Consider the following 11,402-nt stretch of genomic DNA (forward strand, 5'->3'; position numbering starts at 1 on the left):
AGACTGACTCTTGACTTTTATATTTTTTAGGCCTAAACATCTTTAAGAATACAACCAATGTAATCATATTTATAATAAATACAATAATACGTTTTTAACGGTAAATCTTAATTTTCTATTATAAATAGACACTTATATAAAGTTTAATTAAAGGTATTTTACTGTTTCATTTGTCAATTCGAAATGTAATGTACGTACGTAGTAATGCGTCTTTTTTAACTATGACTTTTAAATAATATTTTATTAAGATAAAAAGGTATACTCCATGAAAAAATATATTTAAATTGCAAAGTTACCTTTAAAATGTCAAACTGATACTTTGAAACACAGATCTTCTTGGGTACAAAATAAACACAGGTCTGTGCTTTGAAATATGTTCTTTTTTCGTCAATATTAGCGTTTTATCCATTTTTTACGATAAAACTAAATATACCTACGTATTGTTATAAAAGTAGCAGATTTTTTATTATTTTTCTAAAATAATAGTAGTAAAGTCCGTCCACAAATAGTTAAAAGCAGCTAATTGAATTTATCAACACCGATAAAATGAGTATAGACACATTATAAGTAAAAAATATTGTCGTTAACCTGTTTCATTCATTATATATGCAAAAAAACTTAGATTTTTAATAAAACAATTATTTTACTAACGCAATTTAAGCAATTATTTTTCAGTAAATATAAAAATAAACATTTATAAAAGTACATAGTTTAATATTTTTTTTAATTAAAAAATGTGATAAATATAGATAAATATTTTTTATTGATACTATAACCAGATGGGAAAAATTGTTGCTATTGTAATTAAATAATTTTATCTATCATCGTCATTTTGCTAAGCTTTTCAGGTTTGTTTTTTTAAATCGATTTAAAATTGCTTTTTAGCTTATAATTTTCCAAGTTGTACATAAATGTAAGAAATTATACGATTATCCAGATATTTACAAATAATGTAATTTTGTACACGAGAAAATATATCGTCCTTGCTAATACTTTTGTTTGCGTAGCGCAGGTCGGATCAGCTGAGTTTTGTTTTCGTTGTAAGATCTCCATACGGCTGTCGTGAGAAAGGCGTGAACTATTTTGCTTCTGAAGAAATTTTGAACTTCGAATATGAACGAAATTAAGTCCTTGGAGCACGCTACACTGAAGGTAAGTTATTTTTTTAACTTTTTTTTAGGACGCGACATAATGGCTGTCGATGAGTTTACAAAACTATCAGATTACAAAGTTCAGGATTTGATTTGGTACAAGTTTGGATTTCTTTTGTTTTTAATCCCTTTTACAACTGCAATATTTAATTAAAATATTGAGGACAATAATTTCTGAATTTTGTAAGGATACAAAAAATTATTTGTGTACTATTGTCTACACAAGGGCCCACTTCTAAAATTTTTATATTTATTTGTATTCCGAGCTTTTTTGAATTTATATCTATAGCCACAGAGAAAATAAATACTCAGCAATTTTAGTGTAATACCAACATATTTATAAGGGCATAGTGGACAGGCTTATCTTAGTTACTACTCCATCTGATCTACTTTGCCAACCATTTGGAATGATGGACTTAGTAATGGTGATTTAGATCAAGTTAAGGGTGTTTAAATATTTTTGCGAATTTGATGATGTATCAAATAATGAATTCCCACTTTATAGTATAGTAATTTTTGCTACCCAAGGACATATGTTACCATATTTACCTATGTAAATCCTATCCTAATCCTATGATTAGTCTCATGTTTGAGGGCTACAGATGCTTTACTCCTTTTAGAACTAAGTTGAAATATCTATTTCTGCCTTATGATATTATGCATCAAATCAGAAAACTGGAGTTGTGTGGTGCTGTTATGTGAAAGGAATAGGTTGTGTGTGTGACAGTGGTTTCTCTGCAGTTAAATCACAAAGGAATCTATTATATTTAAACATCTAAATTATAAACTTTCAATTTTGTTTAGCCTGTATTACTCAGTAGTATCTGTAATAACCACAGTTTGCTATGTAGGTAGAATATTTTTGAAATATCAATACATGATCATAAACCCTTTTTTTATTATTTATTACTAGCTGACCCGGCAAACGTTGTGTTGCCATATAAATAAAAAAATGTTAAGGGTGAACAACCCTTATCACTTAGGGGTATGAAAAATAGATATTAGCCGATTCTTAGACCTACTGAATATGCATATAAAATTTGGTGAAAATCGGTAAAGCCATGTCAGAGGAGTACGGTAACTAACATTGTGACACGAGAATTTTATATATAAGATTTACTATGATCTGTTATACCTTGGGACAATGAATAGTAGTTTGGTTGGGGTTTAACATGACATGCTCGGTATGTGACCTGTGTCACATCCTACTTTACTATCCATAAATAGTATAATTTAAGTATGTCTTGGGGCATTCTTCGTTTCAGCCTATGAGTCGAGTGAGTTTCTTTCATGAGGGTCTTTGCCTCGGGGTTTATTATTCTCTACTGGTAGGTTTTAGTATGTCATACTATTTCTTGCCTCACTGTGCTGACTTGCAGGTTGGAATGTAATTGTTCGTTTGTGATATACCATGGAGTGTTGGTTATCATTCTTAGTATCTCTTAGCATTTTATCGTCCAGATTGGTTTAAGTATAGTTTTATACAGAAGTTTATTACTCATGGATAGTTGTGATTGTCAACCTATTAGCCAGTGGAGTTTACGTATTTGTAGCCCTAGTTGTTTACGTTTGATGAAAATATGCTTTTGCCATGTATGCATAACCCACAATGTTTGCAGGTACCCTATGAGGTGTTTAATAAGCGCTACCGCAATGCTCAGCGCGTGTTAGACGTGGAGGCGCGCCAGGTGTCCGCTGCGGCCAGTGATGTGGACGCAGCCGTCCGGAAGACACCCACTGCTGGGCAGATCCACTCGCTGCTCGGAGGAATGGTGAGAATGAGTATTTTGTAACAAAATGAAATACTTTTCAGGTTGGAACTAGCTTTAAAAGGGAAGAGACTAAGAATATAAATTTAATGGGTGTAACTGTCTTAAACTACCAATTCTTGTGTAATATAAAATATACTGATGTAATGCAATCATGTGAGTATATAACATTTGTTTGTTGATGAGAAGATAAAGATAATTATTTACATAATAAGGATAGTCACTTCCTGAGCAATTATTACAAATAATTGTTAAAGATAAATAAAAAAAAATAAAAAAAATTGTACAGTAGATTCATTTTATGATGTCCACTTAAGTGTGTGATATATACTGATGTATAGTCCGCGCCAAACTGCTAGTCCTCGCCAAACTGCTAATCCGCTCTGAATGTAGAAATGAGTCGCATTGCCATAGCAAATTGTATGACTACACCTACTCGCAACAACTTCAGAGTGGACTAGCAGTTTGGTGTACGGATTATACTGTTCAGTTGACATTGTATTTTATGACCACATTTAGAAATTCTCATATCTATGTGTGTGTGTCTATGAATTATATGAAGTATTAACATTCCTATGTAATATAATTAAGTTAAAATCCATTACTCTTAGGTTGAAAAGCTAAACACAATGAAGCGGAAGGCAAGTGAGGCTATAAACGAGGAAGTCCAAGCAGCGTTTGTGTGCAAGAAGCGTTTAGAACACCTGAAGGAACAAGCGGAGGCGCTGACGGAGCCCAGCACGCCACAGGTCAAGGTAGCCTTGGGTATTATCATCACCACCATGTAACACAGTAAAACTTAACAAAATACAAACTTCTAGTCCGCTCCCAATATAGAAACAATATAGAAATATAGAAATGAGTCGCGTCGCAATAGTAATTGAAGATATTAGCGGGACGAAGATAGCGCAGAAGCCGCCGGCACCCTCCGCTGCCCGCTCCCGCCCACGGAACTATAGCTGCGCTAGTGTGCCCTTACGTTACGGAGTATATGCTAACTAAATCTGCGCGCAACAACTTCAGAGCGGACTAGAAGTTTGGTGCGGACTATAACACAACTTAACTAACATACTAACTATGTGTAGGCGCCACCAACATTGTGTGCTATAATTTTCAACTTGTTTTAACAATCTTCTTATTAACTTCTTATGTTAGTGTGTTTATTGAATCTTGCCACTTTTTAACTTTGACTTTACCAATTCATATATTTGTATTCATATATTCATATTATTGTTACTGTCTATAATTTATTTTTACCATTGTCATTTTAATATCTGTTTCATTTTATTTTAAAAGATTGCATCTTTACATATAATAATGCATATGTATTGCATATGAAAATAGGATAAAATGATTTAAAAAGGAAATTTAATTTAATTTCATTTTAACTTCGTTTAATTTTCATGTATTTCTTTTCATCTTCTTCTTTCTTTTTATAATCTCTTTCTTTTTTTCTTAATGTAATTTTTAATTTCCTTTCATTTGAAAAAGGATTATAGACATATAAAACTTAGTCACTATGTCCCACATATTGAGCCAACACCACAAATACCCAATGTATGATAACTGGACCAGTAATCCTGAACATATTGCAGACCAAGCTGAATCAGTGGCGTAAGGTCCGTCTGGACCGCATGCTGGTGGACTACTGTCTTCGCAATGGGTACTACGACTCTGCAAACAAGCTGGCTGATGCGAGGGGTCTCCGAGACCTGACTAACGTTGGTGAGACTGGAATCATACTAACTTAATAGAATCACACAAAAAATAACATTACTTGTTATAAAATTGAGTAGCAAGCCAGTAAATCTGGTCATCCTTGTATCTACCAGATGGTAAGTGGTCACTGCTGCCCATGGACATCTTTAAACAACTCAATATAGGGGTACTACTACCCAAGGCTGATCACAGATTTGTTGCCATTTCTGAGAACTAAGATAGTCATCTTATACGTAAATCAGCCAGCATATAAATCCTTTCATGAAAATTAAAAAAAAGGTTACATGTAGAAATAGGTATGGCACAATTATAAGTGAGGTGTAAAGATTCTTATACGTGTAGTATTACTGTAAAACTCTCTATGTATGTGTGTGTCACACACACAACACACAGATACAGTCTTGACTCTTCTACAGGTAATTATTTGAGTGTTAGAGTAATATGGCGATTACTTTGTACCATTAGAAAAACGCATTGGTTTGTTATTTTTGGCTTTATCCTATAAATGTTTACAAGTTTATCTTTTACATTGAAAAATACGAAGTGGCTCACAAATGGATCTTTAAATGAGGTTAATTTTTCTGCGTCGGCGATTTAAAGTATAATGATGTCCATGGGTGACAGTGACCTGGATCAGACGGACTGTAGTAAAAAAAAATTAATTTCTTCCAGACATATACGCAGCGGCGGCGGAAGTGGAAGCGGAGCTGAGCGCTCGCCGCACCGCGCGTTGCCTCCAGTGGTGCGCCGACAACCGCTCCAAGCTGCGCAAGCTCAACTCCACCATGGAGTTCAAGATACGCATACAGGTGGGCCTCGGTTCATTTGTCCGACCTCCCGATACTCGACAGGAAATGGCGCCACGAGTATTCTGAATCACGCTATCGAAGTTTTCTAAACATCTTGCATATATCGATACCTCAATTCGCACATCAGCGAACTCCACTTTTTTCAATTTTTTTTTTATTTATTTTGATTTCGTTCAACTGATTGAACGTTCAACTGATTGAACTGAATTGTGATATATTTTCCATAACTGTTCTTACTCTGAGAGAAGAGCAAGCGTTTGTTTAAATTAAATTTTAAATATATATTAAACAATTGTGAAGTTGCTGGCAAAGAATGAAGTGGTGAAAAAATATATGATTTTTCTACATCAAAAAATACTTAATGCATCAAAAAACTAAATGTTCATTTTAAAAAGCTAAGATCCTATGTCATCAGAACAGAAATGTACCTACATTTTTCATTTTTATACTAATTATTTCAATTTTTCAGGAGTTCGTGGAGCTGGTGCGTGAGGACAGACGCCTGGAGGCGGTTCGCTACGCCAAGAAGCATTTCTCGTCGTACGAGGACGGCCAGCTTCAAGAGATACAGCACTGCATGGGCATGCTAGCTTTCCCTAAGGACACGGGTTTGCTGCCACTTTATCTCTATTTAACACTTGACTGTCAAGATTAATTACGTTGTACTCAAGTATTCGAATTTCTGTATTTTGTAAATGATTGTGGTGAAAAATATGTTCAAAATGGTAATCGTTAATTATTTTAATAACTTGATGTAAGTATAGCATAATACAATGGTGGAACCATGCAGAGGTGTGGTTCAGAGGGGTGAGAGAGCGTATCGTTAGTGTAACGTATGATTTCTGCAAAGGTGGAGAACCGTAACTTGCTAGAACTCGGCATGGCGCAATGAAGGGCATAATGACAGCATCATTGTTAGGGTTCTACTGGAACTTAAATGGACTGTGTAAAGTGTAGGTTGGTTTAATACCCGTCAAAATTACAACAAGATTATCTTGGTCAAACCATATTATTATAAAATGAAATCGTCCGTGGTAGACGGAGGTAGTAATTGTAGGTGTCCTGATTCGCATCGCACTGTTAGCGTCGAGGACGTTGTCCGCCTCATCCTGTGCGTATTAGAAGGAATCGCAACAGTGGTAGTATCTCACCGCAGAGTTGGCTCCGTATCGTTTCGAACATGGTATTGAGGGGTAGAGAAGGGTAAGGGTAAGAAATAACTCATCTCCTGTCCCCACAGAGGGGCAGCTGTACTGGTCGCATTTAGGCATGATATCTAAGGATTTAGTGGAGTCACGCAGCATGTCTCACATTCTTCCTGCCCGCAGAGGTGGATTTGTATCGGCCGCTATCGGACGTGGTACGTAGGGGTCCAGAAGGGTAACACAGCATATCTCACCCACAGTATCTGTCCGTATAGAGGTGGAGTCGTAACGCTCGCAGTTGGGCATAGTACTTCCCTACCTTCGTACAGAGGTGGAGCCGGACCGCTCGCATATCTCACCGATTGTGTATCTCCTCGCGGAGGCGCTGGGCATGATACGTAGGGTTCTAGAGTGTTATTGCCCTGTCTCCCCCGCAGAGGTGGAGCCGTACCGCTCGCATATCTCACCCCGTATCTCCCCGTAGAGGGGCAGTTGTACCGGTCGCCGCTAGCCACGACACCTTGGGGTCTAGAGGAGTCACACAGCATATCTCACCCGTGTGTGTGTGCGCAGAGGTGGAGCCGTACCGCTCGCTGCTGGGCGCGGCGCGCTGGGCGGCGCTGGAGGCGCAGTTCCGCTGCGAGCACGCGCGCCTGCTGCACCCCGCGCGCCTGCCCGCGCTGCCCGTCGCGCTGCAGCTCGGCCTCGCCGCGCTCAACACGCCATATCCTTTCATAATAGCTTGCTGTATACCCGGGATTACCCCTGAGGGATCCGCACCTATGTTCACCCTTGAGGGGACGCTATATGTACACAATACACACACCGTACCGCACCCGTGTTCACCCCCAAGAAAACGCTATATGTTCGTACACAATACACACATCCGCGCTCAACACGCCATATCCTTTGATAATATACGCCCGTAACGCACCCACGGTCACCCCTAAGGGGACGCTACAAGTACACAATACACACCCGTATAGCACCCGCAATCACCCCTAAGGGGATGTTATGTCCACACACACTAACAAAATTGAATCTTAAGGGACACACAATTAATATTTTGTTTGCTTATTTTATGTGCTCAATATGCTACACATACTCTTAAAATAATTGTGAACATAATAATATACATCTAATATATTAATATACACCCAAAAGCATTCTATCACAATATAAACCAATATACTTGTACTTGAATATTTGAAACCATGTGAAACTTATTCATTATACATAAATAATCATCAATTTATTGGTTTTGAATTATTTTACTTTGTCTAATTTAAAACGATAGAATCGAAATTAACTCGTAAAGGATCGTAATATGAAATTTAAGAGTATCGTCACTTTATCGTTGCACACATATATAAGTATAGATATCTTACCGCCTTGTAATTGAAGAAAGCCATTAAATGGCTTAAACGGTTGAAGAATGTGTCAGCCATTTAGTGGCTGTCATGGTATAATTTACGCGGAACAATGCCGACATGTGCAGTTAAGTGGTGCGAAAACACGAAACCGAAGAAAAAGTGCACAGAAATATCGTTTCATTTGTAAATGATCTAAAAACTATTTTTTTTAATATTTTTCAAACAGGAAAATAGTGACAATTATCGAAAGGTTACATTTTCTTGTTAGGAGCGATAATCTTTATTAATGTACGGTAGCACATAGTATTCCTTATCCCGCACACTCAGTGCTACACGGAGAGCACGAAGGTGGCGGCGTGCCCGGCGTGCCAGCCGCCGCTGAACGCGCTGGCCCGGGGCCTGCCGCACGCGCACTGCTCGCACTCGCGCCTGGTCTGCCGCCTGTCGCAGCGCCCGCTCAACGAGCACAACCAGCCCATGGTGCTGCCCAACGGACAGGTCTACGGCGAGAAGGTACACCCCTAGGGGGCTAGCTCGGGTGACGGGATATAGTGGCATGCCAGCGCAGACAGATCTACGCCAAATATAATAATCACTTGGAATCATATTTTTTTCCGAAGGGACTAAATAGATTGAAGCCAACGGAATATTTCACGCCATGCAGACAGGAAAAAAGTAATTGAGTGAAAAGGCTTTTTCCTGCCCGCTTGCCGTGAAATGACTGCAGATCTTTTCGTTTAAAAATATTTTTGTTCAGAATTATTCCTCAAAATATTTGATTTGTCCATCCCTACAAAGCTAGAGTCATGCCCAACGCATACTGATGACAATCGTTAGCTAAACCGTTAGTTAAGTGCAAGAGTTTTACTATCTTTGGGCGATTCCCCCCCAAAAGGATTTATAACAAAATGTAAGTAATTGGTGGAAATTTTGATGAGGTGGAAATCCTTCGTGCCTATTTGGAAACACCGCCACTATAATAAATAATAACATTATTGTAGAGCTAATAAATGTGCTAAGAATCCAAAACATACTTATCACTCATGACAACTAAGCCATGGAAAATGGTTATTACTCTAACAGTAATACTACTTAACTCATGTTTAACGTCTTTAATAACCTAAATTACATTTAAGAAAATCATCACTATAGATATTTAAGATAACAATCTTAACTATATCTTCCAGGCTCTCAAGGAAATGATGAAAGAACACGGCTCCATCATCTGCCCCAAGACAAAGGAGGTGTTTTGTATGAAACGCGTCGAGAAGGTGTACGTCATGTAAATAACTTTAGAAAAGGATTGGAACGCGGCTAATGAGAGAAACCGCTGTATTATCTATACAATATATGACAATTCATGCGTAAACTATTATTATTTCATTTTAATCTTTGTAATTATGTATTTTAATGATCACTTTGTAATACTATTGTAAGGGGTCAACCGTAAAGAAGTATTACATATTTAGCCCCTGAAGGGTCGAAGGGACAAAAGACAAAGATGGTAGTAGAGGGCGGCAAATATAAGATGTGACATCACTATTAAATGGCATTTATAAAACCTAATTTCAACTATCTCACAAATTATAATGTCACAAAAACGGTCACACTAATTTCATAATAATAGTTTAAAAACAAATTTCTCTACAGCAAATTAATTTATTTTATAAACCATGACGTCATTTAACAAACAGCGCGTTCCGACCATTAAGCCATGATCGTGAAGATCCTTATCGAATTATATCTATCACTCCTCATGTATATAAATATATTATGATATTATGTAGGTAGTTGTGTTGGGTTTAAACCACTTGACAGACTTCTGGCAACATTTTAAATATACGTATTATATTACACTTTTAGATGTAATACATATTGTATGGGAAGTATCTCCAAAATTGTATGTCTGTAATCCTCGTAGCGAAAACTATTTGTATGTGGTAGATTTTGAATCTAATGTAAGACCCAATTAAGGCTTATTGAGTTGATTATCGGCTGTCATATTTAATAAATAATTAATAAAGTGAAATGAAAAATTACGTTGTTACCATTTCTAATAGGATTATGCATATTACATAATGAAATTTGTGTCCAGCGGTGGAACAAAAGAATTGCATGCATAATTTATGTTGATTCAAAAGTAAAAATCTCCATATTTAATAAATTTTATCATTTTACCTCTTTGAAAAACGTCCAATTATCTTGAATCTATGCCAAATATTTGCTGATTGATACCCACTACAGTTGATAAGTCCTATTTCCGTGTCTACCCTAGTTTTTGTACATATAAGTCGATCTCACTCCGTAACACAATAGAAGACTGTCAAAGGAATTCTGCCCTTCATAGCACACGAAGCTTAATCTACATAAATATCCTTCATTATTAGTTTTAATTTCGCTTTTTGCACTATACACTTGCAGTGTTGTAATTCGTAAACATTTGCAACATGTATCTTAGTGGTTTTATTTTAATAGTTTTCTAATGCAAAATTGTTAGTTTATTTTGCTTTTTATCACTTTTATATTTTAGTTTTAAAAATTGATTTTATTTTTCATTCCATTGGTACAAAAATGAATCTCGAATGAGTCAAATCATAATATTCACAGCTGCCAATGTTTTTATTTTTTTTTTTCGGATTTTCTCTATATTTAAATGACAGTTAAATAGGTATATTTTTGTGTGTTGCTAGAGAATTTATTTTGCTAGCACAATGTTGCCATTCTGTCCATTTACATAGCTGTATTTTGTATATTAAAGTGGACTATGATTTCGCATTTTAAGATATATAAATACTGAATTGTATAGTGTACACCATTTCGTGGTATTGTATTATGAAGTGTTTATCGATAAATAGAAGCTAATCATGAATCCGATTTTCATTTTCCCTTTATACTCATTATTTCCTTTACATAAATTCGTGAAGTGTGCAGCAATTTTGGGTATTCGTTGTTTTATGTAAGAAGGCAATTAAATTAGTAAAAAAACATAAATATTCAGAATAGTTTATAGGCATTAACATTTTTTCTTAAATATAATAATGACAATACTAATAAATGGCATTTTTATCACAAGATTATACTTCTTACGCCATTATTATTACGTACGGAAAATAAAATGCATGGTTATGAACGAATATTCGAATAAAGTAGAAATCAACAGAAAATAAATGTAATTAGATATTACATAACACTTAAATAATTCGCAAGTGAAACATAACAATTGTGCAAGCGTTATAACGTAAAATAAGAAGTTATCACATTCAAGTGGAGTAATTTGTACTACAACTAAGTTCCTACAGCGGAATTTTCACTTATTTTCTACGAATATTTACAATATTGTACATTTATATGGCTTTATTACTACATTACATTATTTTTATTGATAAATGTGCTGCGATGATCCATATTTTTTACAAATTACCATACGTATAAAAGT

General features: G+C 35.9%; 1 protein-coding gene across 3 annotated transcripts; it reads left to right on the forward strand.

The window, feature by feature from the left end:
* Positions 1-738: 738 nt before the first annotated feature.
* On the forward strand, positions 739-10,835 carry Kaz (E3 ubiquitin-protein transferase Katazuke). 3 transcript variants are annotated; one of them, XM_073079625.1, is made up of 10 exons: positions 739-848; positions 1,013-1,152; positions 2,771-2,923; positions 3,532-3,675; positions 4,516-4,645; positions 5,312-5,448; positions 5,918-6,056; positions 7,167-7,316; positions 8,289-8,479; positions 9,154-10,835. In XM_073079625.1, the coding sequence occupies exons 2-10, from the start codon at positions 1,114-1,116 to the stop codon at positions 9,250-9,252; spliced, it is 1,182 nt and encodes a 393-aa protein (XP_072935726.1). In that variant the 5' UTR covers positions 739-848; positions 1,013-1,113; the 3' UTR covers positions 9,253-10,835. The 3 variants fall into 3 exon arrangements, with proteins under 3 accessions (XP_072935726.1, XP_072935743.1, XP_072935734.1); XM_073079642.1 differs by having other exon boundaries at positions 3,532-3,669; XM_073079633.1 differs by having other exon boundaries at positions 827-913.
* The last annotated feature ends 567 nt before the right edge of the window (positions 10,836-11,402 follow it).

The sequence above is a fragment of the Epargyreus clarus genome, unplaced genomic scaffold, assembly GCF_041222505.1.
Source record: "Epargyreus clarus isolate Ecla_fem2 unplaced genomic scaffold, WU_Ecla_fem_2.2 ptg000002l, whole genome shotgun sequence".
NCBI lineage: Eukaryota > Metazoa > Arthropoda > Insecta > Lepidoptera > Hesperiidae > Epargyreus > Epargyreus clarus.